Source organism: Mobula birostris, chromosome 6 (assembly GCF_030028105.1).
Source record: "Mobula birostris isolate sMobBir1 chromosome 6, sMobBir1.hap1, whole genome shotgun sequence".
Lineage (NCBI taxonomy): Eukaryota > Metazoa > Chordata > Chondrichthyes > Myliobatiformes > Myliobatidae > Mobula > Mobula birostris.
This window is the reverse complement of record NC_092375.1, coordinates 130,660,778-130,687,881: the sequence shown is the minus strand read 5'-3', so window position 1 is coordinate 130,687,881 and position 27,104 is coordinate 130,660,778. Positions and strand designations below refer to the sequence as shown.

Genomic DNA, 27,104 nt, shown 5'->3' with positions numbered 1-27,104 from the left:
AATGACATGCTGGCCTTCATAACAAGGGGAATTGAGTATAAGAGCAAAGAGGTCCTTCTGCAGCTGTACAGGGCCTTGGTGAGACAACACCTGGAGTACTGTGTGTAGTTTTGGTCTCCAAACTTGAGGAAGGACATTCTTGCTATTGAGGGAGTGCAGCATAGGTTCACAAGGTTAATTCGTGGGATGGCGGGACTGTCATATGTCGAAAGATTGGAGCGACTGGGCTTGTATACTCTGGAATTTAGAAGGCTGAGAGGGGATCTTATTGAAACATATAAGATTATTAAGGGGTTGGACACGCTGGAGGCAGGAAGCATGTTCTCGCTGATGGGTGAGTCCAGAGCCAGAGGCCACAGTTTAAGAATAAGGGGTAGGCCATTTAGAACGGAGTTGAGGAAAACTTTTTCACCCAGAGAGTGGTGGATGTATGGAATGCTCTGCCCCAAAAGGCTGTGGAGGCCAAGTCTCTGGATGCTTTCAAGAAAGAGATGGATAGAGCTCTTAAAGATAGCAGAATCAAAGGTTATGGGGATAAGGCAAGAAATGGATACTGATTGTGGATGATCAGCCATGATCACAGTGACTGGCGGTGCTGGCTCAAAGGGCACAATGGCTTACTCCTGCACCTACTGTTTTTTGTCTATAAACCATGGAAATACAGGGAAGACAGGCAGTAGCGATGGGTTCCTCTTTGTTGTTAGCTTTCCTGGTTTTTCCTTCGGCCCTTTTAATGGCCCAATTGATTTCCTTCACCTTGTAACCATTACATAGGAAAGTCATGTGTAATCATCTTATTTCCTTGTGGATACTCTCTGGTTCCAAAATAGTCTTTGCACGGTTACTCAAAGTAGAAAGAACTGCTTTACACTGGGAAGCATGACAGTGGCTGTTAGTGGTGAGGTACAAGTCTCTGTCAGTGGGTTTCTGACAGACACCACGTCCGAGGCTATCATCCAGTTTCCATCACATTAGAATGCCCAGGAACGGAAGGCAACCATCTTCATTGTAAATTGAATGTTTGGATGAATGCTGTTCATATGGATGTGGAGTTAGAAGAAAAGAATTTTAACAAAGATGAAGGTCTCGTTCTTAAGTAAGAACTGGAATTTGATTGTAAACAAGGTAGGACAGTGGAAACCTGATTGGATGAGGATTAACCAATCAGGAGGGACAGATGATGGGTGTGTAATTACCACATGACCAGACATGGTCAGGCATCATCTCTGATGAAGATGGCAGAGTTTGTCATCAAACGTCGGTTAAAATTGATACTCGTACCTGGCTGGAAGCATGAGAAGAGTTTACTCATCATATACGCCAGGAAAGCACTAAATCCTTTTTCTCTCATCGTTGCTACAATGACAAGATTTTCCATACAGGTGTTCCGAGATGCTTTCCTTCTTCCTCCTGTTTACTACTAATTGACAGAGCCCTCATATTTATTTCCTGTAAGTTTGCTCTCATCCCCTCTCCTCTTGAAAAAGGCAAGGATAAAGTTCCACTGGTCTTCACTTCCCACTCCACCAGCCTTGACATTCAACATGTCCTCTTTCGCAGTTTCAATGAAATTCTACCACTGACCACATCTTACCCTTCCCTCTCAGCCTTTGAGTCTCCCTGATCCACTCCTCCAATCCCACCCCACCACTTCTTACAGCACTTTTCCATGAAACTATGGATGCAAAACCTCTTTTTTTCCAATCTCTTCCTTTCCCCCATCCTTTGTGGACACAAACAAATCAATCTTAAATTTCCCAACTTAAGGCAAGTAATTTTCTCTAGCTGTATCAGAGCCAATCATTTCTGCTGAAATTCATTTATTTGTGATATTAGCTCAGCTTTGTCCTTCTATTAGCCCTACCTGACAAACTGGGCATATCCCACAGCCCTGTATTTCACAACTTTTGTTTTCCTACCCTTTAACTGCCTCATTTAGTAGTTTTTGCTCATTTTTTCCTGACTAATTGCTTCCATTAATCTATTAACTGTATGATTTTTATAACCCATCCCCACAGCAAACTTGGCATCATCCTATCAAGAGACATTGATTTTTTTCTATCTATTTGCTACAATGACCTCTCAACAACTTAAAATCAACCGCTTTCTCGCTTCTTCAACTTCAATAAAAGGCTTTAATCCAAAACATCAACTGTTTTTGCTTTCCATGGATGCTATATGACCTGCTGTTTTATTTCAGATTTCCAGTATCTACATTACATTTTTATATTTTTTACCCAAATACTTCAACGTGATGTAATGACTCCAGCAAAAATAAATGGAGGACTGAAGTCTTTTTTTGGATTGGGTGCACTGCCATTGCACTCTATAATTGAACGACCAGGAGATGTACGGAGGCAAGAAAGTTAAAAAGACAGGACGAAATAGGTTGAAATACAAGTACAAGAGCCATGCGTTGGGACATCTAATGAAAGTTAAAGGAGGGCCAAATATGTGCATACAGTCTGAATAGTGCCGTTGCCTAAACCTAATGGATGTAAAGAGGCTTACATAATAATGCAAACATGACTGGCTATCAGTATATCAGTCTTTATCATGTCCACACAGAAAGTTCAAAGACTTCAATGTCTATTCAGAATGTTTTGTTTAGTTAACACACATCAAAGTTGCTGGTGAACGCAGCAGGCCAGGCAGCATCTGTAGGAAGAGGTGCAGTCGACGTTTCAGGCCGAGACCCTTCGTCAGGACTAACTGAAGGAAGAGTGAGTAAGGGATTTGAAAGTTGGAGGGGGAGGGGGAGATCCAAAATGATAGGAGAAGACAGGTGGGGGAGGGATAGAGCCAAGAGCTGGACAGGTGATAGGCAAAAGGGGATACGAGAGGATCATGGGACAGGAGGTCCGGGAAGAAAGACAAGGGAGGGGGGACCCAGAGGATGGGCAAGAGGTATATTCAGAGGGACAGAGGGAGAAAAAAGTGAGAGAAAGAATGTGTGCATAAAAATAAGTAACAGATGGGGTACGAGGGGGAGGTGGGGCCTTAGCGGAAGTTAGAGAAGTCGATGTTCATACCATCAGGTTGGAGGCTACCCAGACGGAATATAAGGTGTTGTTCCTCCAACCTGAGTGTGGCTTCATCTTTACAGTAGAGGAGGCCGTGGATAGACATGTCAGAATGGGAATGGGATGTGGAATTAAAATGTGTGGCCACTGGGAGATCCTGCTTTCTCTGGCAGACAGAGCGTAGGTGTTCAGCAAAGCGGTCTCCCAGTCTGCGCCGGGTCTCGCCAATATATAAAAGGCCACATCGGGAGCACCGGACGCAGTATATCACCCCAGTCGACTCACAGGCGAAGTGTTGCCTCACCTGGAAGGACTGTTTGGGGCCCCGAATGGTGGTAAGGGAGGAAGTGTAAGGGCATGTGTAGCACTTGTTCCACTTACACGGATAAGTGCCAGGAGGGAGATAAGTGGGGAGGGATGGGGGGGACGAATGGACAAGGGAGTTGCGTAGGGAGCGATCCCTGCGGAATGCAGAGAGGGGGGGGAGGGAAAGATGTGCTTAGTGGTGGGATCCCGTTGGAGGTGGCGGAAGTTACGGAGAATAATATGTTGGACCCGGAGGCTGGTGGGGTGGTAGGTGAGGACCAGGGGAACCCTATTCCTAGTGGAGTGGCGGGAGGATGGAGTGAGAGCAGATCCCCTTCTCGCAATTCCTCCGTCTCCGCCGCATCTGCTCTCAGGATGAGGCTTTTCATTCTAGGACGAGGGAGATGTCTTCCTTTTTTAAAGAAAGGGGCTTCCCTTCCTCCACTATAAACTCTGCTCTTAAACGCATCTCCCCCATTTCACGTACATCTGCTCTCACTCCATCCTCCCGCCACCCCACTAGGAATAGAGTTCCCCTGGTCCTCACCTACCACCCCACCAGCCTCCGGGTCCAACATATTATTCTCCGTAACTTCCGCCACCTGCAACGGGATCCCACCACTAAGCACATCTTTCCATCCCCTCCTCTCTCTGCATTCCGCAGGGATCGCTCCCTACGCAACTCCCTTGTCCATTCGTCCCCCCCATCCCTCCCCACTTATCTCCCTCCTGGCACTTATCCGTGTAAGTGGAACAAGTGCTACACATGCCCTTACACTTCCTCCCTTACCACCATTCGGGGCCCCAAACAGTCCTTCCAGGTGAGGCAACACTTCGCCTGTGATTCCACTGGGGTGATATACTGCGTCCGGTGCTCCCGATGTGGCCTTCTATATATTGGCGAGACCCGACGCAGACTGGGAGACCGCTTTGCTGAACACCTACGCTCTTGTCCGCCAGAGAAAGCAGGATCTCCCAGTGCCCACACATTTTAATTCCACATCCCATTCCCATTCTGACATGTCTATCCACGGCCTCCTCTACTGGAAAGATGAAGCCACACTCAGGTTGGAGGAACAACACCTTATATTCCGTCTAGGTAGCCTCCAACCTGATGGTATGAACATCGACTTCTCTAACTTCCGCTAAGGCCCCCACCTCCCCCTCGTATCCCATCTGTTACTCATTTTTATGCACACATTCTTTCTCTCACTCTCCTTTTTCTCCCTCTGTCCCTCTGAATATACCTCTTGCCCATCCTCTGGGTTCTCCCCCCCCTTGTCTTTCTTCCCAGACCTCCTGTCCCATGATCCTCTCGTATCCCCTTTTGCCTATCACCTGTCCAGCTCCTGGCTCTATCCCTCCCCCTCCTGTCTTCTCCTATCATTTTGGATCTCCCCCTCCCTCTCCCCCTCCAACTTTCAAATCCCTTACTCACTCTTCCTTCAGTTAGTCCTGACGAAGGGTCTCGGCCTGAAACGTCGACTGCACCTCTTCCTACAGATGCTGCCTGGCCTGCTGCGTTCACCAGCAACTTTGATGTGTGTTGCTTGAATTTCCAGCATCTGCAGAATTCCTGTTTGTGTTTTGTTTAGTTGCTCATTTTGTAAGAACTTTGTGTGGTGAATATTGTAACATTTTAATAGAGTACTTACAGTCAATGGATGCAGTTTCTCATCAAAAATATCTATTGATCTGTCCGAATCTCTGCAGAAAAAAAAAACAAAATACTTTGATCACTCACTACCTTTTTCCGGCCTGTAATCTACATTTTTCGGCTCCTTCAACTATAAGTCTATGTAAGTTTCTTTGCTCAGTATTGTCCTCTTCGCCCATGCCTTTCAAAATTATTTCAGTTCAGTAATTCACTTTTTGTACACCTAGTGACCTCTTGCTACATGTAGAACAATAAAACTGTCAGATTTTCTTGATTTAGAAGTTGCAGAAATAAAAAGTATATTGAATATTTAGCATAAATATTATCAAATCAGCCCAAACTGATCAATACTGCTGTTTATTTATCCATGAACCCTTGCTCACCTTATTTCATCTATCCTAACAGAGTATTCATCTATTCCTTTCTGCATTTTTATTTACCTCTGTTTAAAAATATATTCCAATACCATTTGCCTTTACTGTAAAATATGGAAGTAAATTCCATATTTTAAATATTTGCTGGGCTGTTTCTCATTAATTTCTCAGTGATCCAACAATCACATTGTTTTATTAACATACATCAGAAGTATTTCATATAACCAACTCTCAACTAAGACTATATGGCATAGGAGCAGAATTACGCCATTTGGTCCATTAAGTCTGCTTCGCCATTCAATCATAGCTGGTCCTTTATCCCCTCCTCAGCCCCACTCCCCAGTCTTCTCCCTGTAACCTTTGATGCAGTGTCCAATCAAGACCCTATCAAGTTCTGCCTTAAATACACCCAACAACCTGGCTTCCACAGCTACCTGTGGTAATAAATTCCACAAATTCACCACCATCTGGCTAAAGAAATTTCTCCGCATCTCTGTTTTAAATGGACGCCCCTCTATCCTGAGGCTGTGCTCGCTTGTCCTTGACTCCCCCACATGGGAAATATCCTTTCCATATCTACTCTGTCTAGACCTTTCAACATTTGAAAGGTTTCAGTGAGATCCCCTTTCACCCTTCTAAGTTCCAGTGAGTACAGACCCAGAGCCATCAAACATTCCTCGTATGATAACCATTTCATTCCTGGAATCATCCTTGTGAACCTCCTCTGAACCCTCTTGAATTTCAGCACATCTTCTCTCAGATGAGGAGCCCAAAACTGTTCATAATACTCAGAGTAATGCTTCACCAGTGCCTTATAAAGCCTCAGCATCACATCCCTGTTCTTGCATTCTAGACCTCTTGAAATGAGTGCTAACATTGCATTTGCCTTCCTCACCAGTGACTCTACCTGCGAGTCAACCTTTAAAGTGTTCTGCACAAAGACTCCAAAGTCCCTTTGCATCTCATATTTTTGGATTTTCTCCCTGTTTAGAAAATAGTCTGCACATTTATTTGTACTACCAAAGCACATGACCACACATTTTTCAACATTGTATTTCATTTGCCACTTTCTTGCCCATTTTTCTGCAGCCTACCTGTTTTCTCAACACTATCTGCCCCTCCACCACTCCACCAATCTTTGTATCATCTGCAAACTTGGTAATGAAGCCATCTATTCCATTATCTAAATCATTGATATACAGCATAAAAAGCAGTCTCAACATTGATCCCTGCAAAAGGCCACTAGTCACTGCCAGCCAACCAGAAAAGGATCCTTTTATTCCCACTTGCTGTCTCCTACCAATCAGCCAATGCTCTAATCATGCCAGTAACTCCCCTGTAATATCATGGGCTCTTAACTTGGTAAGCAGCCTCATGTGTGGCACTTGTCAAAAACCTTCTGAAATTCCAAATATACAACATCCACTGCATCCCCTTTATCTATCCTTCTTGTAATCCTCTCAAAGAATTCCAACAGGTGTGTCAGGTAAGATTTTTCCCTGAAGGAAACCATGCTAATTTGCCCTATGCAACACTCAGAACACGCTGGAGGAACTCAGCAGGCCGGGTAGCATCCATGGAAAGGATCGGTCGATGTTTCGGGCTGGAACCCTTCGTTAGGACTGTAGAGGGAAGGGGCAGAGGCCCTATAAAGAAGGCGGTGGGAGGGTGGGAAGGAGAAGGCTGGTAGGTTCCAAGTGAAAAACCAGTAAGGGGAAAGATAAAGGGGTGGGGGAAGGGAGGCAGGGAGGTGATAGGCAGGAAAGGTGAAGAAGGAATAGGGGAAAACACAATGGGTAGTAGGAGGCGGAACCATGGGGGAGGTGATAGGCAGCTGGGGGAGGGGGCAGAGTGAAATAGGGATAGGGGAAGAGAGGGGGAAGGAATTACCAGAAGTTGGAGAATTCTATGTTCATATCAAGGGGCTGGAGACTACCTAGACGGTATATGAGGTGTTGCTCCTCCAACCTGAGTTTACCCTCATCATGGCAGTAGAGGAGGCCACGTATGGACATATCTGAATGGGAGTGGGAAGCAGAGTTGAAGTGGGTGGCTACTGGGAGATCCTGTTTGTTGTGGCGGATGGAGCGGAGGTGCTCAACGAAGCGGTCCCCCAATCTGCATCGGGTTTCACCGATGTAGAGGAGGCCGCACCGGGAGCACCAGATGCAATAGATGACCCCAACAGACTCACAAGTGAAGTGTTGCTTCACTTGGAAGGACTGTTTATCCGGTGCTCCTGGTGCGGCCTCCTCTACATCGATGAAACCCGACGCAGACTGGGGGACTGCTTCATCGAGCACCTCTGCTCCGTCCACCACAACAGACAAGATCTCCCACCAGCCACCCACTTCAACTCTGCTTCCCACTCCCATTCAGATATGTCCATACATGGCTTCCTCTACTGCCATGATGAGGCTAAACTCAGGTTGGAGGAGCAACACCATCGTAGTCTCCAGCCCCTTGGTATGAACATAGAATTCTCCAACTTCCGGTAATTCCATCCCCCTCCCTTCCTCTATCCCTATGTCACTCTGCCCCCTCCCCCAGCTGCCTATCACCTCCCTCATGGTTCTGCCTCCTTCTACTACCCATTGTGTTTTCCCCTATTCCTTCTTCACCTTTCCTGCCCATCACCTCCCTGCTTCCCCTCCCCCACCCCTTTATCTTTCCCCTTACTGGTTTTTCACCTGGAACCTACCAGCCTTCTCCTTCCCACCCTCCCCCCCCCACCTTCTTTATAGGGCCTCTGCCCCTTCCCTCTACAGTCCTGACGAAGGGTTCTGCCCCAAAACGTCGACCGATCTTTTCCACAGATGCTGCCTGACCTGCTGAGTTCCTCCAGCGTGTTGTGAGAGTTGCTTTGACCCCAGCATCTGCAGATTATTTTGTGTTTCTAATTTGCCCTATCTTGTCCTGTGTCACCAAATACTCTATAACCATATCCTTCACAATTGACTCCAACATCTTCCCAACCACTGAGGTCAGGCTTACCGGTCCTTTCTGCTGTCTTCCTCTATTCTTCGCCATTTTCCAGTCCTCTAGCACCATGCAAGAGTCCAATGGCTTTTGAAAAATCATACTAATGCCTCTACAATCTCTACTGCTACCTCTTTCAGAACCCTAGGGTGCAGTTCATGTGGTCTAGGTGACCTAGGTACTCTTAGGTCTTTCAGTTTTTGAGCACCTTCTCCCTTGCAATAGGGGTTCATAGAAACATAGAAAATAGGTGCAGGAGTAGGCCATTCAGCCCTTCAAGCCTGCACCACCATTCACTATGATCATGGCTGATCATCCAACTCAGAACCCTGTACCAGCTTTCCCCGCATACCCCCTGATCCCTTTAGCCACAAGCGCCATATCTAACTCCCTCTTAAATATAACCAATGAACTGGCCTCAACTGTTTCCTGTGGCAGAGAATTCCACAGATTCACCACTCTCTGTGTGAAGAAGTTTTTCCTAATCTCAGTCCTAAAAGGCTTCCCCTTTATCCTCAAACTGTGACCCCTCGTTCTGGACTTCCCCAACATCGGGAACAATCTTCCTGCATCTAACCTGTCCAATCCCTTTAGGATTTTATATGTTTCAATAAGATCCCCCCTCAATCTTCTAAATTCCAGCGAGTATAAGCCTAGTCGATCCAGTCTTTCATCATATGAAAGTCCTGCCATCCCAGGAATCAATCTGGTGAACCTTCTTTGTACTCCCTCTATGCCAAGGATGTCTTTCCTCAGATTAAGGGACCAAAACTGCACACAATACTCCAGGTGAAGTCTCACCAAGGCCTTGAACAACTGCAGTAGTACCTCCCTGTTCCTGTACTCAAATCCTCTTGCTATGAATGCCAGCATACCATTCGCCTTTTTCACTGCCTGCTGTACCTGCATGCCCACTTTCAATGACTGGTGTATAATGACACCCAGGTCTCGTTGCACCTCCCCTTTTCCTAATCAGCCACCATTCAGATAATAACCTAGTTTCCTGTTTTTGCCACCAAAGTGGATAACCTCACATTTAGCCACATTAAATTGCATCTGCCATGAATTTGCTCACTCATCTAACCTATCCAAGTCACCCTGCATCCTCTTAGCATCCTCCTCACAGCTAACACTGCCACCCAGCTGCGTGTTATCCGCAAACTTGGAGATGCTGCATTTAATTCCCTCGTCTAAGTCATTAATATATATTGTAAACAACTGGGGTCCCAGCACTGAGCCTTGCGGTACCCCACTAGTCACTGCCTGCCATTCTGAAAAGGTCCTGTTTATTCCCACTCTTTGCTTCCTGTCTGCCAACCAATTCTCTATCCACATCAATACCTTACCCCCAATACCGTGTGCGTCAAGTTTGCACACTAATCTCCTGTGTGGGACCTTGTCAAAAGCCTTTTGAAAATCCAAATGTTCCTGGACATAGTTACTACAACAACCTCTACATATAAAGGCCTGTAATTTATTACGATTAAATCTGGAGATCTCCCAAGTATGATTATTTCAAATTACCCAAGTACAAGCATAGGCACTGGAATTACTGTAGCTTCACATTTTTCAATGTAAGCTCTTGATCTCACATGAACGACTTGGAACAGGGCATGCAAATTGCAATGACCCTTGGCTCTGCTGATTTATACATTTTCTAAGTACTCTTAAAAATATTTTTGCATATAAACTGAACAAGTCCATTAAGTATAACTTAAATACAAAAAAATGCATAAACAAAAATTATTTCAATGCTTTTGCTTAACTGTCCATGTCATTTTTGTATTCAAGTCCTGGAACAGCACATGGAAGATCTCACCTTCTACATCCAATGCAGGGTACTCTCTGAGTAGTGGCTAGTGCATGGCTTAAAAGCAAGTGGCATTTCAACCACTGCCTCAAAAGGTTCTTCTGCCTGCCACAGAAAATGGATCTGGAATCCATTTTAAGTGTCCAGAGTAATGGGAATTTTATTAAATTCCCACGGGCATGATCAAACCCTATAAATTCACAGTAATTCATACTGATGGAAAGACATATGCAAGATGCATATGAAAACTATAAATTGAGATACAAGCTGGCCAATAGCACTTTTAATGCAACTCAAAGGGGATGAATTTTGCTCTTTCTTTCCAAATGCAAACCTTTAGAGCAACATTTCCTTCTAAAATAAACATATATTTGACCCTTTTTTGGTTGCAAATCAGGTTGATTCTCGACTGGCTCAAGGATTCATTTAAGCTATGTTCCAAAAGCTACAGTACTATTCAGATAAGTTTTTCATATTGTGCACTGAAAATTTCAGAACTGATTGCACATTTTTGTTGGAAAGAGATCGTAGGAGATAACGGAGCAAAAGAATTAGCAGGTATTCAGCTCCAACCATAATGACAAAAATTGCAGTTAAAAGAATTATTGGGATTAAAGTCAGTGTCCTAAAACTAATGGTCTACATACTAACATTTTGAAAAGGATGACTACATGAGATGATGGGCATGTTTGTTTGGACCTTCCAGAATGCCTTAGAATTTGAAACATTCTAGGTGGATTAAAAATAGGATTTTTTTTATATAAGAAGGACAACTAAGAGGCTAGTTAGCTTCATAAAAAGAAAATAAATGCAAGAGTACGTATTTGTTCTTATTTGCTACATGCTAAAAGAGCAATTAGAAAATAATCTGATGATTTAGGATCATTATAGATTTATGAAGGAGTTTAGCAGATTTACTGGTATTTTCAGAAATTGTAATTAACAGGGTAGGTACATTTTGATTTTCAAAAACACATTCAACAAGGAAACAAAAATTATAATACAAAAGAATGGTGCTCAGACAATTAATAGACAAAAATAATGTTGACACACAATTCATTTTTGGATGAAATTGACTGACCACCTAAAAATTTACAACATTTTCTGGTTATATTTTAATTTTCCAATATCTTCAATATTTTTCTTTTAGTTATTTCACGGTGACCAGCTGTAACTACTTTTCACCAAGTTACTCAATGATTCGGCCTCCAAAACACACCCACAGCAATGATTTAAGGAGAGAATACAATTGATAATACATCCAAGTTTGTCAATAATACAAAGCCATGGAGAAAGGTAGGATGCAAAGGGACTAGTAAGCATGTTGCAAACAGGATGCAATATGGAAAACTGTGATATAGAAAACAAGAGAACCAATTTTTCTTTTAACATGGTACTAAGCATACGCAAATCACAGAATGATTGTTATTCAGGCAATTAAGAAAGCAAATATTATGTTAGCTTTGAATCAAAGGAACTAGAGAACAAGAATAAAAAACTCTTACAGTAATTTTACTGGCCTTATTGAGAGCATACTCAAGGTTTGTATACACCTTGGTTTTCTAACTCAAAAGATAGATATAATTATCCTGAAGGTAATACAGGTCGACCTTCACTAATCCAACTACCCGTAATCCGGTTCCTTTGATAATCCGGCACTGATTATTCTTAACCTGATGGCATGAACATTGACTTCTCTAACTTCTGCTAATGCTCCACCTCCCCCTCGTACCCCATCCATTATTTATTTATACACACACATTCTTTCTCTCTCTCTCCTTTTTCTCCCTCTGTCCCTCTGACTATACTCCTTGCCCATCCTCTGGGTTTTCCCCCCCTCCCCCTTTCCCTTCTCCCTGGGCCTCCTGTCCCATGATCCTCTCATATCCCTTTTGCCAATCACTTGTCCAGCTCTTGGCTCCATCCCTCCCCCTTCTGTCTTCTCCTATCATTTTGGATCTCCCCCTCCCCCTTCCACTTTCAAATCTTTTACTAGCTCTTCCTTCAATTAGTCCTGATGAAGGGTCTCGGCACAAAACGTCGACTGTACCTCTTCCTAGAGATGCTGCCTGGCCTGCTGCGTTCACCAGCAACTTTGATGTGTGTTGATTGATTATGCTTAATGTGATCCTTCTGTAGTTTGGTATTTTCACTAATCCGGCACTCCTCAGGTCCCAATGGTGCCAGATTAGTGAAGGTCGACTTGTAACATGAAAGTTTATTGGATTGTTTCTTATATGAAGATTTACAAGGATAGATTGAACATACTTAGAAACATAGAAAAACCTACAGCACAATACAGGCCCTTCGGTCCACAATGCTGTGCCGAACATGTACTTACTTTAGAAATTACCTAGGGTTACCCATAGCCCCCTATTTTTCTAAGTTCCATGTACGTATCCAGAAGTCTCTTAAAAGACCCTATCGTATCTGCATCCATCACCATTGCCGGCAGCCCGTTCCACCCACTCACTACTCTCTGCGTAAAAAGACATCTCCTACTTCCAAGCACCTTAAAACTGTGCCTTCTCATGATAGTCATTTCAGCCCTGGGAAAAAGCCTCTGACTATCCACACGATCAATGCCTCTCATCATCTTGTACACTTCATCTTGTACACTTCTATCAGGTCACCTCTCATCCTCCGTCGCTCCAAGGAGAAAAGGCTAAGTTCACTCAACTTAATCTCAGAAGGCATGCTCCCCAATCCAGGCATTATCCTTGTAAATCTCCTCTGCACCCTTACTATAGTTTCCACATCCTTCCTGTAGTGAAGTGACCAGAACTGAGCACAGTACTCCCAGTGGGGTCTGACCAGGGTTCTATACAGCTGTAACATTACCTTTCAGCTCTTGAACTCAATCCCACAGTTGATGAAGGCCAATGCACCAAATGCCTTCTTAACCACACAGACAACCTGCACAGCAGCTTTGAGCGTCCTATGGACACGGACCCCAAGGATCCCTCTGATCCTGTACACTGCCAAGAGTCTTACCATTAATACTATATTCCACCATCATATTTGACCTACTAAAAAAACCACCTCACACTTATCTGGGTTGAACTCCATCTGCCACTTCTCAGCCCAGTTTTGCATCCTACTGATGTTCCACTGTAACCTCTGACAGCCCTTCACATTATCCACAACACCCCCAACCTTTGTGTCATCAGTCAGTTGGGAGAGTTGAGACATTTTAAGTCACATTATTGAGCACTGAGCATTTCAATTTCTTGCATTGTTTTCTCAGATGTTGAACACCGTCAAGGCAGAAACAAATAGATTTTACTCTACTAACAAGATCAACAAATACGGGTATGAAAGAGGAAGGTGTGATGGAATAGTTCACCAATTAAATTCACCAATTAAAGAGGCCTCAATGAATTACTCTTAACTTTATTTCTCATTTTATCAGAAACAGTGAAATTGAATGGGATGACAATTTCTGGGGCAGAATGTTCCTGTTCTAACATTCCTAAAAAGCAAATTTTCCTGCTTTTCTACTTCTAATTAGAAACTCAAGAAAAGAGAGTGTGGGGATACTGAAAGAACCAAAAATTAATACACAGGTATCCTGTTTACTTCTGCTGCACAGAGCACCAATTGTTACAGCACTCTTAGTTGTCCAATCTGAACATTCATAGGTATATTATCCCCATATTTTAAGACATGTGGTCAGATTGTATATCACTAGGAATCTGACTGCAAAAATTTGGTGTAATTTCCTGACCCCATTACTTTTGTGTGCAGAATTTGCCAGAACTCTTTGCTCACGTTCCTGCAATAGGCTGCCAGCAAATGCTGTGGCATCATAGGGCTGAGATAAAGGTCTCGGGCTGCAGCTGATTGTAAATGAAGGTCATTACAGGGGACTGTTCTGTGTGTTGATAGATAGCCAGAGGGAGACAGCAGTTTCCATAATCTTCACCAGGAGACTACAAGATCTGGGTGCTCTGTCAACACATGAAGCAGTTGCTGTCTATGTGACAGCCAGGATGTAGCCCCGAAACCCCACATTTCACCACTAAGCAAATGAACTGTTTGTTCCAGCCCAGTGAGCATCAACCCTCCCTGATGTGACAGTCTCAACAGATAGCAGGATCTAGTACCACGTTCCCAACACAGCAACAGGAGGGAACTGGGTTTGTACCAGGTTTGAATATAGTAACGTTGACAGTAATGAATCTCTATAAATATATTAAGATGATGATCTCCTTTAGTGATGATTCCATTAGTCTTGCCCTAGGAACAGATCCTGAGCATGACGCAAGGTAACAGTATGTTGGTTCAATTAATCATGGCATCACCAGACAATGTACCCAAAATAAGTACATGGAAAGTATTACAACTAATGTTTAATGTTTTTTCTAGAAGTGAAGGGATTGGATAACTGTAAAATAAGAAAGAGTTGTTTCGCTCCTCTGATTATCCAACTTGTATTTCAGAATCTAGCCTCCATATGATTTTTTCCTCCTTTATCCGGCAACTACAAAGGAGGGATCAAATTGATTAGCTTGCAAGAATTTCTTCCACATTCTAGGACTTCCACTTCACAGGTCTTTGGAGTTATTCTCGTTGTTTCACAGAGAATATTTGTGCATATTGTGACAAGAATACACATAGATTAAGATGTTAGCTGTCCTGTCTGATCAGCAGTTGGTCTGCCACCTGTCTTCAGGAGAGAGAGAGATAAGGGAAACAATGGAGCAGCATTTGGAGATGTGTAATGAAGGGACGGGAGAGAGAATAACAGAAGGAGAGAGCTGTCTAGAGCGCCCCCCCCCCCCCCTTTGAACCCTGAACTGTTTGAAGTGATGGACAGGCGATACCCCAGCAGGGGGATAAAAAAGGACAGGTTCGCTAAGGCAGGGCACACACGACACCCGAGGTAACGAGACCCTGGAAGCGGTGCGCCTCTCACAAGTCGGTGGGAAGTACCGGGCCATAAACGCACAGGGTGGAAAGGCATGATCGGCGGGAACCTGGTGTGTGTCCACCCTTGCCTGGGTGCCAGGTTCAGCGCAGGGAAACGATCGTATCTGGAAACGGAGGGGTCACGGTCGGTGACCTCAGATGACATCACAAAGGACTCGCCCGAAAGTTGACTGCGAAGGTCTGTCTGGAAGCCTTGAATATTCATTCATTTTTGCTCTCTCTCTCCTTCCCCCCACTGTCTATCACCACGGCAGCGATTACTGCGAACTGAACTGAACTAAATTGAACTGAACTTTGCGTCATTTTGAAACTGGTCATTTATCCCTAGACAACGAGAGAGCTTGATTGATCCTGTTATCTTAATTCTGTGCACATGTGTGTTTATCATTGCTGAACTGTTGCATTCATTATCCTTTTGATTAGAGTACTGTGTTGCTTGTTTCTTTAATAAAACTTTCTTAGTTCTAGTAATCCAGACTCCAACTGAGTGATCCATTTCTGCTGGTTTGGCAACCCAGTTACGGGGTACGTAACAATGTTCAATTGCATCCCACACAACTCATTGTTAGATGCCCCCTTGCCAAATGTTCCAACAAATAATTTATCTATATGGCTGGTTTTAGTTTCTTTTGTGACTTTCTTATATATAAGAGTGCCTGAAAAGAATAAGTAATATTAATCTAACTGCATAATTTTCATCTAAAGTGACTTTCATAACACCTTTCAAAATCTTAGCTCACCCCACGTGGCTTTATACCTAGTTACGTACATTTGAAGTGAAGTTACACTGTTACATAGGGTTCAGTGATAATGCTTCAAGAATATTTTATTAGGTATGTGATCTAACACATGGAGTCCACACATACACACAAATGCTTTGTAAATTTCTTCTTACTACCTCCATGAATACATTAATTCCACTTAATTTTTAAAACGGTTGCCACCAACTCTAACATTTTATAGTGTACCAATGACTTGATGCCAGGTTCCAGTGCGGCTTATCATGAGCATCAGGTGGCTTTAATTTACTAAAATACATATTTTCACTTTATTTGAAAGGCTTTTTTGTCAGATGCAATTGCAACCTATAAATTTTATTGAAGGCCTCACCTGGTTTCTTGATTTTGAAACTTGTTCTGCTCTTCTAGATTTCTCGTCACCATTTTTTGTAGTACATCAGAATGTCCAACATTGTCATTAGCACAAAAGTGTTCTCATCTCCCTAAACAATTGTGCAGTAGGTAATGCTGCTACCTCACAGCCCCAGGAACCTCCAGTACTGTGTGTAGTTTTCATGTTTGCTTATTTCATCCCACACCCAAATACATGCTGGTTGACAGGCTAACTGGCTACTGCAAATTTACTTTGGTGTAGGTACCCAGTAGGAGAATTAGAGTGGAGTTAGTAGGTTACAGGAGAATGTGAAATAATGGGAATAATGAGTCTATCTGAGAGCCAAGATGGACTCAAATAGATGGATGATTTCCTTCTCTTTCATAAGGAAATATGAAAGTATGAGAAACTAGCAAAAGACTTACTGAAACTCTAACCTTTCATGTTTAATTTTTGAAAATATTTGCGGGGCAAGTTTCAAAATAAAAATCTTCTCTACAAGTCTCTGCCCTTTTGCAAACCAGTTACAAGTTACCTCAAAAAGTGACAAATCTAGCATTATGTATATACCTGAAGTATAGAAGAAGCTATCAATTTCTACAATGTGATGCACAAAAGCTTCATATTCTACTTGGTTTGGTTCTAAATACTTAAGTACAAATTACATTTTCTACTTTTTTACCTATCAGGAGACACATCTTCCAAAGAAAACAGCTGAGTCTACTTGACTGCTGCTTATATTGATATACAAATCTATTTTTGGTAAACATGGTTGACTGTCTATCTGGATCTTCATCCCCATAAATTGTCTTTAACCACAATAGACTACTATTGTCTTTCAAAGTCTTCAGAAAGAGGATGGATATAGGAATATATAAAGTGCTTTCCCTACCAAACATTAGTCTAATAACCTAACTACCCTCTGGAAGGAAATCACAAACAAGAGAAAATCTGCAGATGCTGGAAATCCAAGCAATACGCACAAAATGCTGGAGGAACTCAACAGGCCAGGCAGCATCGGTGGAGAACAGTACAGGTGACGTTTCGGGCAAGTTCCGCTGAAGGGTCTCAGCCCGAAATGTCGATTGTATTTTTTTCTATAGATGCTGCCTAGCCTGTTGAGTTCCTCCAGCATTTTGTGTGCGTTCCTCTGCAAGGAAGTTTATTTTCTCTTTCAATGACTCCTTCATTTAAAAGTAGTAATTTATTTAGTGCATAACTAAGTCATTGAAGGACATGAGAGGTCTTTTTATAATGGTTACTAACTCACTACATGCTTCCCAAGCCATAGGCTTCTAAACAAGATGTGAAATGACTAGATACTTCAACAATAAATTGATTACTATCTGTCCATTCGTTTAGAGAGAAGATTATCAGGAATAGAGCAAATCAAATAGCCTCCTCATTCAACAACATAATTTCAGATGATCCTGTGTATTCTGTAAAGCCGATCAGAGACAAAGTAATCTTCTTGAATAGACTTGATAGACTAGTAGAGCTGTAACTATTAGACAACTGCAGACAACTTCATGTTGACCGTTCGCGTAATGGAAATTCAAATGTACAAATCACTACCCAAAAATTTGATAAACAAAATAGAATTCATCCTCATAAAGAATTTTATTCTGTGTATCAAGTAACAAGTTTTAAGCTGTTTATGTGGCAAGTAAATATAGAAACAAAGTATTATTCTTTGACTTGTGTTTCTTGCAGATGATGCAGCTTCATGTTACAGAAAATCATGACACAGACCGTTTCTCACAACACAACCTAGCCAGTAAGGCAAAGGTCATCTACAATCTGTTTCTCAAATTCTGAGCAACATGAGACAGTAGTGCTGAATATTGGATGGACAATTAACTAAATTTCCAGTCCATTATCTTTTCAGATGTTCAACATTCAGAGCTTCTTTTCCCTCCAACCAGAAAATGACTGTTCCTGCTTTCATTGTCTCTGGATCTAGTCCAACGCTCTCCCTGTCAGCTTCCCATCTTCTAGCTTATATTAATATGCTCATAAGAAATGAAATAACTTCTGCTTCTTATGTCTCACGGTCATACCCATCTATCATCCTGTGCTAGCTGACCTAGACTGGATCTGCCCAGCAAAGCCTCGATCTAGAACTCAACATGTTGCCTTTCAAACTCGTTCATGGCTTTACCCGTCCTTATTTCTAAAGCTGCTTTAGCTCTGCAATCTTCCAAGAATGCTACCTTATAAACTTTGACCCTAACTTTTACTACTTCACCATTGGCAAAATATAACCTTTCACTGCATTTGAGGTACAAGCCATTAATGGTTTCAGGCTATTATCCCAGTTCTACACATTTGTACACGAGGAAAGAGAGGTTGGAACCCACACAAATGCCCTACACAATGCACATTTTTAAATTCAGAAGTAGAAAATTGCAGAGCCCTTGCTTGTGTGACTGCTCCACTGGAGATAAAGACCTTTTTATAGAATCACACAAACAAGGTACAACTAGATAGCACTAGATAATTACTGGGACCAAAAGGAACAGTTTGAAAAACATTAAAATTACCTGTTCTTTGTGTGATAATAAATTGCAAGAGTAACACTGTTAGGAAGAGAAAAACAAAGTGATTAAAAAAACCTTTAAAACTCTATCTTTGTGCAAATTAAAATATAAGCTGATGTTATCAGTAATCTACAAATACAATTTTCCATTATCTCTTACCACTACAGGTTTGATAAGCACGGCTGGGATAGAACCCATTCCAGATTTTAGATTTTCTCAGATGTTGAAAAATATAAAATGGAAGGGAAATACAAGTTGCCCTATTTTTTTATTTACGAGTCACAATTTCTTATTCTTCACTTCCAAAGTAAGGTTGCGTGTTTCAGATAAGTTTGATCACCTTAGAACTAGAGTAACACAAAATTGTAAGCAAATCTGTAAAAGCAGAGATCTAGAGGCTCGCTACACTTCTGGAAATGTCCAATTTTCACACTTGTCTGGTTTCTGGAAATCTGAACCTTGTATGTCAGTCCGGTATCAATTCTCAAATAGAACAGCAATTTCATCCTTATCATCAACCTCACCCTCTCAATTTACTCTTGGGTTCAACAATCATAGCCTTTGTATTATTAACCTATACTTGTAAGAAAAAGGAATGGGCTTCAGTCAATAGCATACAACGGTATAGCTATTTTACCAACAGAATCAATGTGAAGAATGGCTAGTGCCATCAATTACTCACAGATCTTAAAATGGTATGGCCAATTTTCATACAATAAACTTCCATAGTGGTAAGTGAAGTTAATGAAAAATTGATTTGTCTCATGGTGTTAGTTTAAAGAATAAATGTTGACTATGAGTTTGAAACCACCCCACTCTCTTTGAGATACCACAGGATCTTTCAGATCAACTCAAATTTATCTCAGTTTTATGTTCTAATGTGATGGCCATATCTGAACCACCAGTACACCAAATGATGCATTTAATGTACTGTGTCTTTTTCTTGGTTTTAATTCACCAAATCTCTTTGCTGCATGTTCTACTTTAATATAGGAGCATTAACTCAGATAATTCATTGACAGTGGCTATGCAACTGCATAAGGTAAAGGCGGCGTACAGGATTCTTGCCTTAATTAGCAGGAGTGCCTGAGTACAAGTGTAAAGAAGTCATGCTGCAGCTACTTGTATACAAAACTTTACTGAGACTGCACTTGGAGATTGTGGGAAGGGTGAAGAAAATGCTTAACAAAATGCCGCCTGGATTAGAGGGTATAAGCTACAAGGTGGAACAAATTTGGATTGTTCTCCCTAGAGTATCGGAGGCTGAGGGAAGACCTCAGAGGATTTTTTAAAATTATGAGAGATGGAGACAGTCAGAATCTTTGCCCCAGGGTAGAAATGTCAAATATCAGAGGACATGCTTTTAAGGTTGGGGGGAGAGGGGGAAGCTTCACAGCAATGTGAGGGTTTTTTTTTATATATACAGAGAGTGGTAAGTGCCTGGAAAGGGTTACCAGGGGTAGTAGAAGAAGCATGCAACCTGGTGGATTTAAGAGGCTTTTGTACAGACACGTGAATATGAAGGGAATGAAGGGATATGGATGATGCACACGATGAGGACAATTAGTATAAACTGGCATCAAGATCAGCACAACATTGTGGGCCAAATGGCCTGTCCACTGCTGGCCATTCTATGTTAATCACAATTTAAAAGATTATTGGTTTAAAAAGAAACTAGTGACTATAAAATCCCATAGTTAGGCAAGCAAAGAAACCTGGGTAAAAAAATTTTTAAAAATCTGCTAGAGGAACTCATCTGTGTGGGGGGGGGTGGGGAGGAAAAAGAACTGTCGAAATTTCAGGTTGAAACCTGCAGCAGGACCAAATCCTCATCTGCCTTAAAACATGTCCTCTGGTATTTTGGCAATGGCCTAGGGAAAAGATTCTATTTACCCAATCCATGTCTCTCATAATTTTAATAACCTTTATCAGGTCTCTCCTCAGCCTCTAATGCTCTAGATACAACAACCTAAATTTGTTCAAGCACTAACAATTATTTTCCTCCTGCTTGAGCCACTGAGGTCCTACAACAGCATGCCTTTTTCCCCTCATTCCAGCATCTACAGCTCTCTTGTCTCTCCAAGCAAGTAAACTTAACTGGTTTCACCTGCTAGCTTTCCCCAAAAAGATCTGTTGATATCCTACCATTTAATTGTGCTTTTCAGGTTGGGCTGGCTTACAGTGCTGTCATCAATAAATATCGTTGAACATGAACTGTATTTTTTACTGAGTTGACCAGGAGATACCTGTGTAAAATAAAATGAAATCACTGCCCAAATACTTTTAACATTACAACAGGACAAGTCAATTAGTGAACCAATTATATAAAGTAAACAGGGGTGTATCTTAAGAGTTTACTTCTCCATCATGACTAGATGATGTCATGCAACTCTATAGCATATTACAAAACACTCTAAACCAAAGGACTACTTTGACTACTACAAGGCTATTTACGTTATGGACAAAAACACTAAATCATATACACCTTGCAAACCATCCCTAGTTGCTATAATTAAAAGAAAAGTCATTCCTGATAATCTTATTCAATAAACATGAATTTAACTGGTCTTGAACTGCAGCTGTATCAAGAGATTGAACAGTATGTAATTAAAATAGAGTTGTAACTCTGATTGTGATCATCGTTATCAACTTAAGTACTTTATGCTCCTAACTTTATTTGTAGAATTGTCCTCATATGATAATTTTACATGAATAACAGTAACCCATAAAGGAATCAAAAGTTCACTGTGGAGAATCATCTGAAGAAAAAAGATAAATAACCAGTTCACAAATCTCTACAACTGTTCTCAAATGAACAGGAAATGTGAATCACTACAAATAATTTGAAGAATTTATGATTTTCTAAACATTTGTGCATCATTTAATATACATTCTATACTACTGGGATTAGCACAGTATCTTTAATTAAAGATTTAATCTGGACAAATCTTCAAGAAAACAAGAGGAAAAGAAATGCACAAACAATAAGAGGCACACATTCCATTTTTCTAATTTTGAAAAATTTATAAATTGTAAATGAGAAAATAAGCCAAAAATGAAGTTGAAAGCTTGAGTTCACATGACGAAATCATGAAGAATATATAATGTTTTTTCAAGTTGCTGATCTCCAAGTACATTTCAAATTCAAGTCCTACCTGCTGATACCTTGCTCCAAAAGAACAATCCAAATGTAAACTATCAGGGAGCTATGAACTTGAGTTACTTTGGAATTTTAGCAATAAAAATACCATCACACTCACATTAAATACTTTAGGTACAAAACAATTCTGAATATGGTTCCATTCAATACTGTGAAGTGAAACATGAGAAATATAGTTCAAAGTAAATTTATTATCAAAGTACACTTATGTCACTATATACAACCCTAAGACTTGTTTTCTTGCGAGTATACACAGTAAATCTAAGAAACACAATAGAATCAATGAAAGACTGCACCCAACAGAATGGACAAACAACAGATGTGCAAAGCACAACAAACAGCAAATATGAAAGAGAAAATAATAATAAATAAATAAGCAATAAATATTGAGAACATGAGATGAAGAGTCCTTGAAAGTGAGTCCATTGGTTGTGGGAACAGTTCAGTGATGGGGCAAGTGAAATTGAATGAAGTTATCCCCACTGGTTCAAGAGCCTGATGGCTGATGGGTAATAACTGTTCCTGAACCTGGTGGTGTGGGTCCTGAAGCTCCTGTTCCTTCTTCCTGATGACAGCAGTGAGAAGAAAGCATGTTGGGTGGAGGAGACACTGCTTTCCTGCAACGGTGCTCTGTCTACATATGCTCAATGACGGGGAGGGCTTTACCCATAATGGTGTAGACTGTATCCACTACTTTTTGTAATATTTTCTGTTCAAGAGCATGGTGCTTCCATACCAGGCTATGATTAAGCCAGTCAATATACTCACCACCAATCACCTGGAGGTTTGTTGAAGTTTTAGATGTCATGCCAAATCTTCAGAAATTCCTAAGGAAGTAGAGGCACTGCCGTGTCTTTGTAATGGCACTTACATGTTGTCGCAGGACTGATCTTCTTGAATGATGACATCAAGGAATTTATGAATGCTGACGCTCTCCACCTCTGATCCCCTGATAAGGGCTGGTTTGTGGACCTCTGGTTTCCTCCTCCTGAAATCAATAATCAGCTCCTTAGTCCAGCTGACACTGAGTGACAGGTTGTTGTTGTGGTACCACTCATCCAGATGCCCATTCAATACCACATCAGATTTGGCCAACAACAGTGGTGTTGTCAGCAAACTTAAATATGGCATTGGAAATGTGCTTAGCCTCATAATCACAAGTATAAAGTGAATAGAGCAGGCATTGTGGCGCACCTATGCTGATGGAGAATGTGGAGGCGATATTGTTGCCAATCCGAACTGATTGGGGTCTATAAGAGAGGAAATCGAGGATACCATTGCATAAGGAGGTATTGAGGACAAGGTCTTGAAGCTTATTGATTAGTTTTAAGGGGTGGTACTGCTGAATGCCAACCTGTAGTCGATAAAGAGCATCCCGATGTATGCATCTTTTCTGTCCAGATTGTTCTAGGGTTGAATGAACAGTCAATGAAATGGCATCAGCTGTTGACCCATCGTGCAGGAAGGCAAATTGAAGCAGATCCAATTCACTTTTCAGACAAGAGTTAGACATAGGAGCAGAATTAGGCCATTCAGCCCATAGTTTGCTCCGCCATTTCATCATGCCTGATTGCAGATCCCACTCAATCCCATACACCTGCCTTCTCGCCCTATCCTTTGATGCCCTGACCGATCAGGAAATGATCAACTTCCACCTTAAATATACCCATGAACTTGGCCTCCACCACAGTCTGTGGCAGAGCATACAACAGATTCACTACTCCCCGACTAAAACAATTCCTTACCTCTGTTCTAAAATGTCACCCCTTAATTTTGAGGCTGTGGTCTCTAGTTCTAGATACCCCCACCATAAGAAACATCCTCTCCACATCCACCCTATCTGGTCCTTTCAACATTTGATAGGTTTCAACAGATCCCCCCAACACTCTTACAGAATTCCAGTGACTACAGGCCCAAAGCCACCAGGCGCTCCTCATATTTAACCTCTTCATTCCCCAAATCATCCTCGTGAACCTTCTCTGAACCCTCTCCAATGACAGCACATTTCTTCTGAGATATGGAGCCCAAAACTGTTAACAATACTCCAAATGTGCCTGACTAGTGTCTTACAAAGCCTCAGCATTATCTCCTTGCTTTTATATTCTATTTGCCTTGAAATAAATGCCAACATTGCATTTGCTCCCTTTACCACAAACTCAACCATCTGGGAGTCTTGTACAAGGACTCCTAAGTGCCTCTGTACCTCTGATGTTTGAACCTTCTCCCCATTTAGATAATAGTCTGCATTATTGTTCCTTTTATCAGAACACATTATCATACATTTCCCAACACTGTATTCCATCTGCCACTTTTTTGCACATTCTTCCAATTTCTTTTTTGCCCATTCTTCCAAGTCCTGCTTCCTCAGCATTACCTACCCCTCTACCTTTCTTTGTATCATCTGCAAACTTTGCCACAAAATCACCAACTCCATTATCTAAATCATTGACAAACAACGTGAAAAGTAGCTGTTCCATAATTGACACCTGAGAAACACCACTAATCCCTGGCAGCCAACCAGAAAAGGCCTATTTAGTTCCCACTCTCTGCCTCCTGCCTGTCAGCCATTCTGCTATCCATGCCAGTATCTTTTCTGTAACACCATAGGATTTTATCTTAAGCAACCTCATGTGAGGCACTTTTTCAAATGCCTCTGAAAATGCAAGTAAATGACATCCACTGCTTCTCGTTTGTCTACTCTGCTTGTTATCTTCCTCAAACAGCTGTAACAGATTTGTCAGGCAAGACTTCCCTTAACAAAAATCATGCTGGCTTTGACTTATTTTATCATTAGTCTCCAAGTACCCCGAAACCTCATCCTTAATAATAGACTCTAGCACTTTCCCAACCACTGAGGTTAGGCCAACTGGCTTATAATTTCCTTTCTTTTGCCTTCCTCCCTTCTTACAAGAATGGAGTGACATTTGCAATTGTCCAGTCCTCTGGGACCATGCCAGAATCAAGTGATTCTTGAAAGATCATGTCCAGTGCATCTGTTATCTCTTCAGCAACCTCGTTCAGGACTCTGGGATATGGTCCATCTGGCCTAGGTGACTTAGCCACCTTAAGACCTTTGAGCTTGCCTAGCATTTTTTCCTTTGTAATAGCAATGGCACTCACTCCTGCTCCCTGACACTTACAGACCTCTGGCACACCGCTAGTGTCTTCCACAATGAAGACAGATGCAAAGTACCCATTAAGTTCATCTGCCATTTCTTTGTCCCCCATTACTATCTCACCAGCATCATTTTCCAATGGTCTAATATCAACTCTCACCTTCCCTTTACTCTTTATGTAACTGAAAAAACTTTTAGTATCCTGCTTTATATTATTGGCTAGTTTGCCCTCATTTCATATTTTATGGCCCTTTTGTTGGATTTTAAAAGCCTCAATCATTCAACTTCCCACTCACATTTGCTACCTTATATGCCCATTATTTCATCACCAACCTCTCAAAGCATTTCATCACAGTAGATGCAAGTGCTACTGGACAATAGTCATTGAGGCAGGTTGCCACATTCTTCTTATGCAGTGGTATAAATAAAGCCTGCTTAAAGCCGGTGTACCTAAGACTGCTGAAATGAGAGTTTAAATATAATGATGAAGACTACAGCAGGTTAATCAGCACAGGTCTTTAGGAGGGTGAACCTGGCTGAGTACTAAAGGACACTCTCATGTCAGCCTCAGAGACTGAAATCACGGGGTCATGGGGGGCAGTGGGAGTTTGTGAAGGTACTTCCATGTTTTGACGGTTAAAGCAAACTCAGATGGCATTGAGCTCATCTGGGAGTAAAGTCTTGCCACTGCTGTTGAGCATCCCCCAGTGACTAAAGTTTGGTTCGGAATTGTCACTTCGCACGAGATGGCTTTCCAGAGATCAAACCCAGATCTCTTGTATCTTACTTGGTCGCCAGACCTGAATGCCCCTGATCTGGCTCTTAGCAGATTGTGGATCCAATGGTTCATCCAGGGCTTCTGGTTGAGAAAGACTCTGAATAATTTTGTGGGGACACACACATCCACAACTGTTTAATAAAGTCCATGATAACCTTGATGTATTCATTCAGATCCGTAGGAGTCCATGAACACGGCCCAGTCCACAGACTCAAAGCAATTCCATAGCCACTCCTCTGCTTCCTACGACCATCTCCTTGTTGTTCTCATCTCAGGAGACTTGCTCTTTAGCCTCTGCCTAAACACAGGTAGACGTACAGCTAAGTGATCAGATTTCCTCAAATGTGATCCAGGCATGGAACGGTAGGTATTCCTAACCATACTACAGCAGTGGTCTAGTGTGTTGGGATTCCTGGTGCTGCAGGTTATATCATGATGATAACTTGGCAGAGATTTCTTCAAGCAAGACTGACTGAAGTCCCCGACTATAATTTGAAATGGGTCGGGGTGGGCAGTTTCTTGTTGTGATGGCGGCATTCATTATCTCGAGTGCCTGGTTAATGTTGGCTTTTAGTAGTATGTAAACTCTGGTCAGGATCACGAAGGACAACTCTTTCGATATGTATAGACCATATAGCTCATCAGTTCTCGCACAATATGCAAGACGGTTGTGGCTGATTTTAGGCAATTTTTTTTTGCCCTATCCCAAGACTTTTATTTACCTCTACAGTTCACTTCGGATATTGGGACACTGGGACACAATTACCCTAGCGCCAACTATCCTCCACTTTCACATAAAAGGGTGTTCTTAATATAACTTTCACTTTTAATATTGTAAAATTTCAGGGAACATCTCAAATGAAGGATGATACATGGATGCTCTGTGTTTGTTGTTTAATTTGAGCACTTCCACGAATTTTATTCTGGAAATAGGGGATTAAGGTGATGTTCCAGAGCTGAGGGACAAGGCACCTGATGACACCACTGCTGCTGGAGGGTCAAAAGGAAAAAGATATCTTAGAGGGTGGCCATGAGGAAATCTGCAGATGCTGGAAATTCAAGCAACACACACAGAATGCTGGTGGAACACAGCAGGCCAGGCAGCATCTCTTGGAAGAGGTACAATCGACGTTTCGGGCCGAGACCCTTCGTCAGGACTAACTGAAAGAAGAGATAGTAAGATAGTAAGATGCTGCCTGGCCTGCTGCGTTCCACCAGCATTCTTAGAGGGTAGAGTTTGAATAATAGAAAGTTATTAGGCTAACAGTAACAGAAGTGGGGAGGGGGGAAGTAAAGCTGTATTATGTGATCAAAAT

At 41.9% G+C, this 27,104-nt stretch overlaps 1 protein-coding gene across 2 annotated transcripts in view; it reads right to left on the bottom strand.

Moving 5' to 3' along the window:
- ccnyl1 (cyclin Y-like 1) overlaps positions 1-27,104 on the bottom strand; it is a 103,422-nt gene that overhangs the window by 46,821 nt on the left and 29,497 nt on the right. For both annotated transcript variants that reach the window (XM_072261303.1, XM_072261304.1), the window contains 3 exons: positions 20,880-20,980; positions 18,738-18,773; positions 4,985-5,036 (listed from right to left, as the gene is read on the bottom strand). In XM_072261303.1, coding sequence (XP_072117404.1) covers positions 4,985-5,036; positions 18,738-18,773; positions 20,880-20,980 — 189 coding nt within the window. The remainder of the gene's footprint in view (positions 1-4,984; positions 5,037-18,737; positions 18,774-20,879; positions 20,981-27,104) is intronic.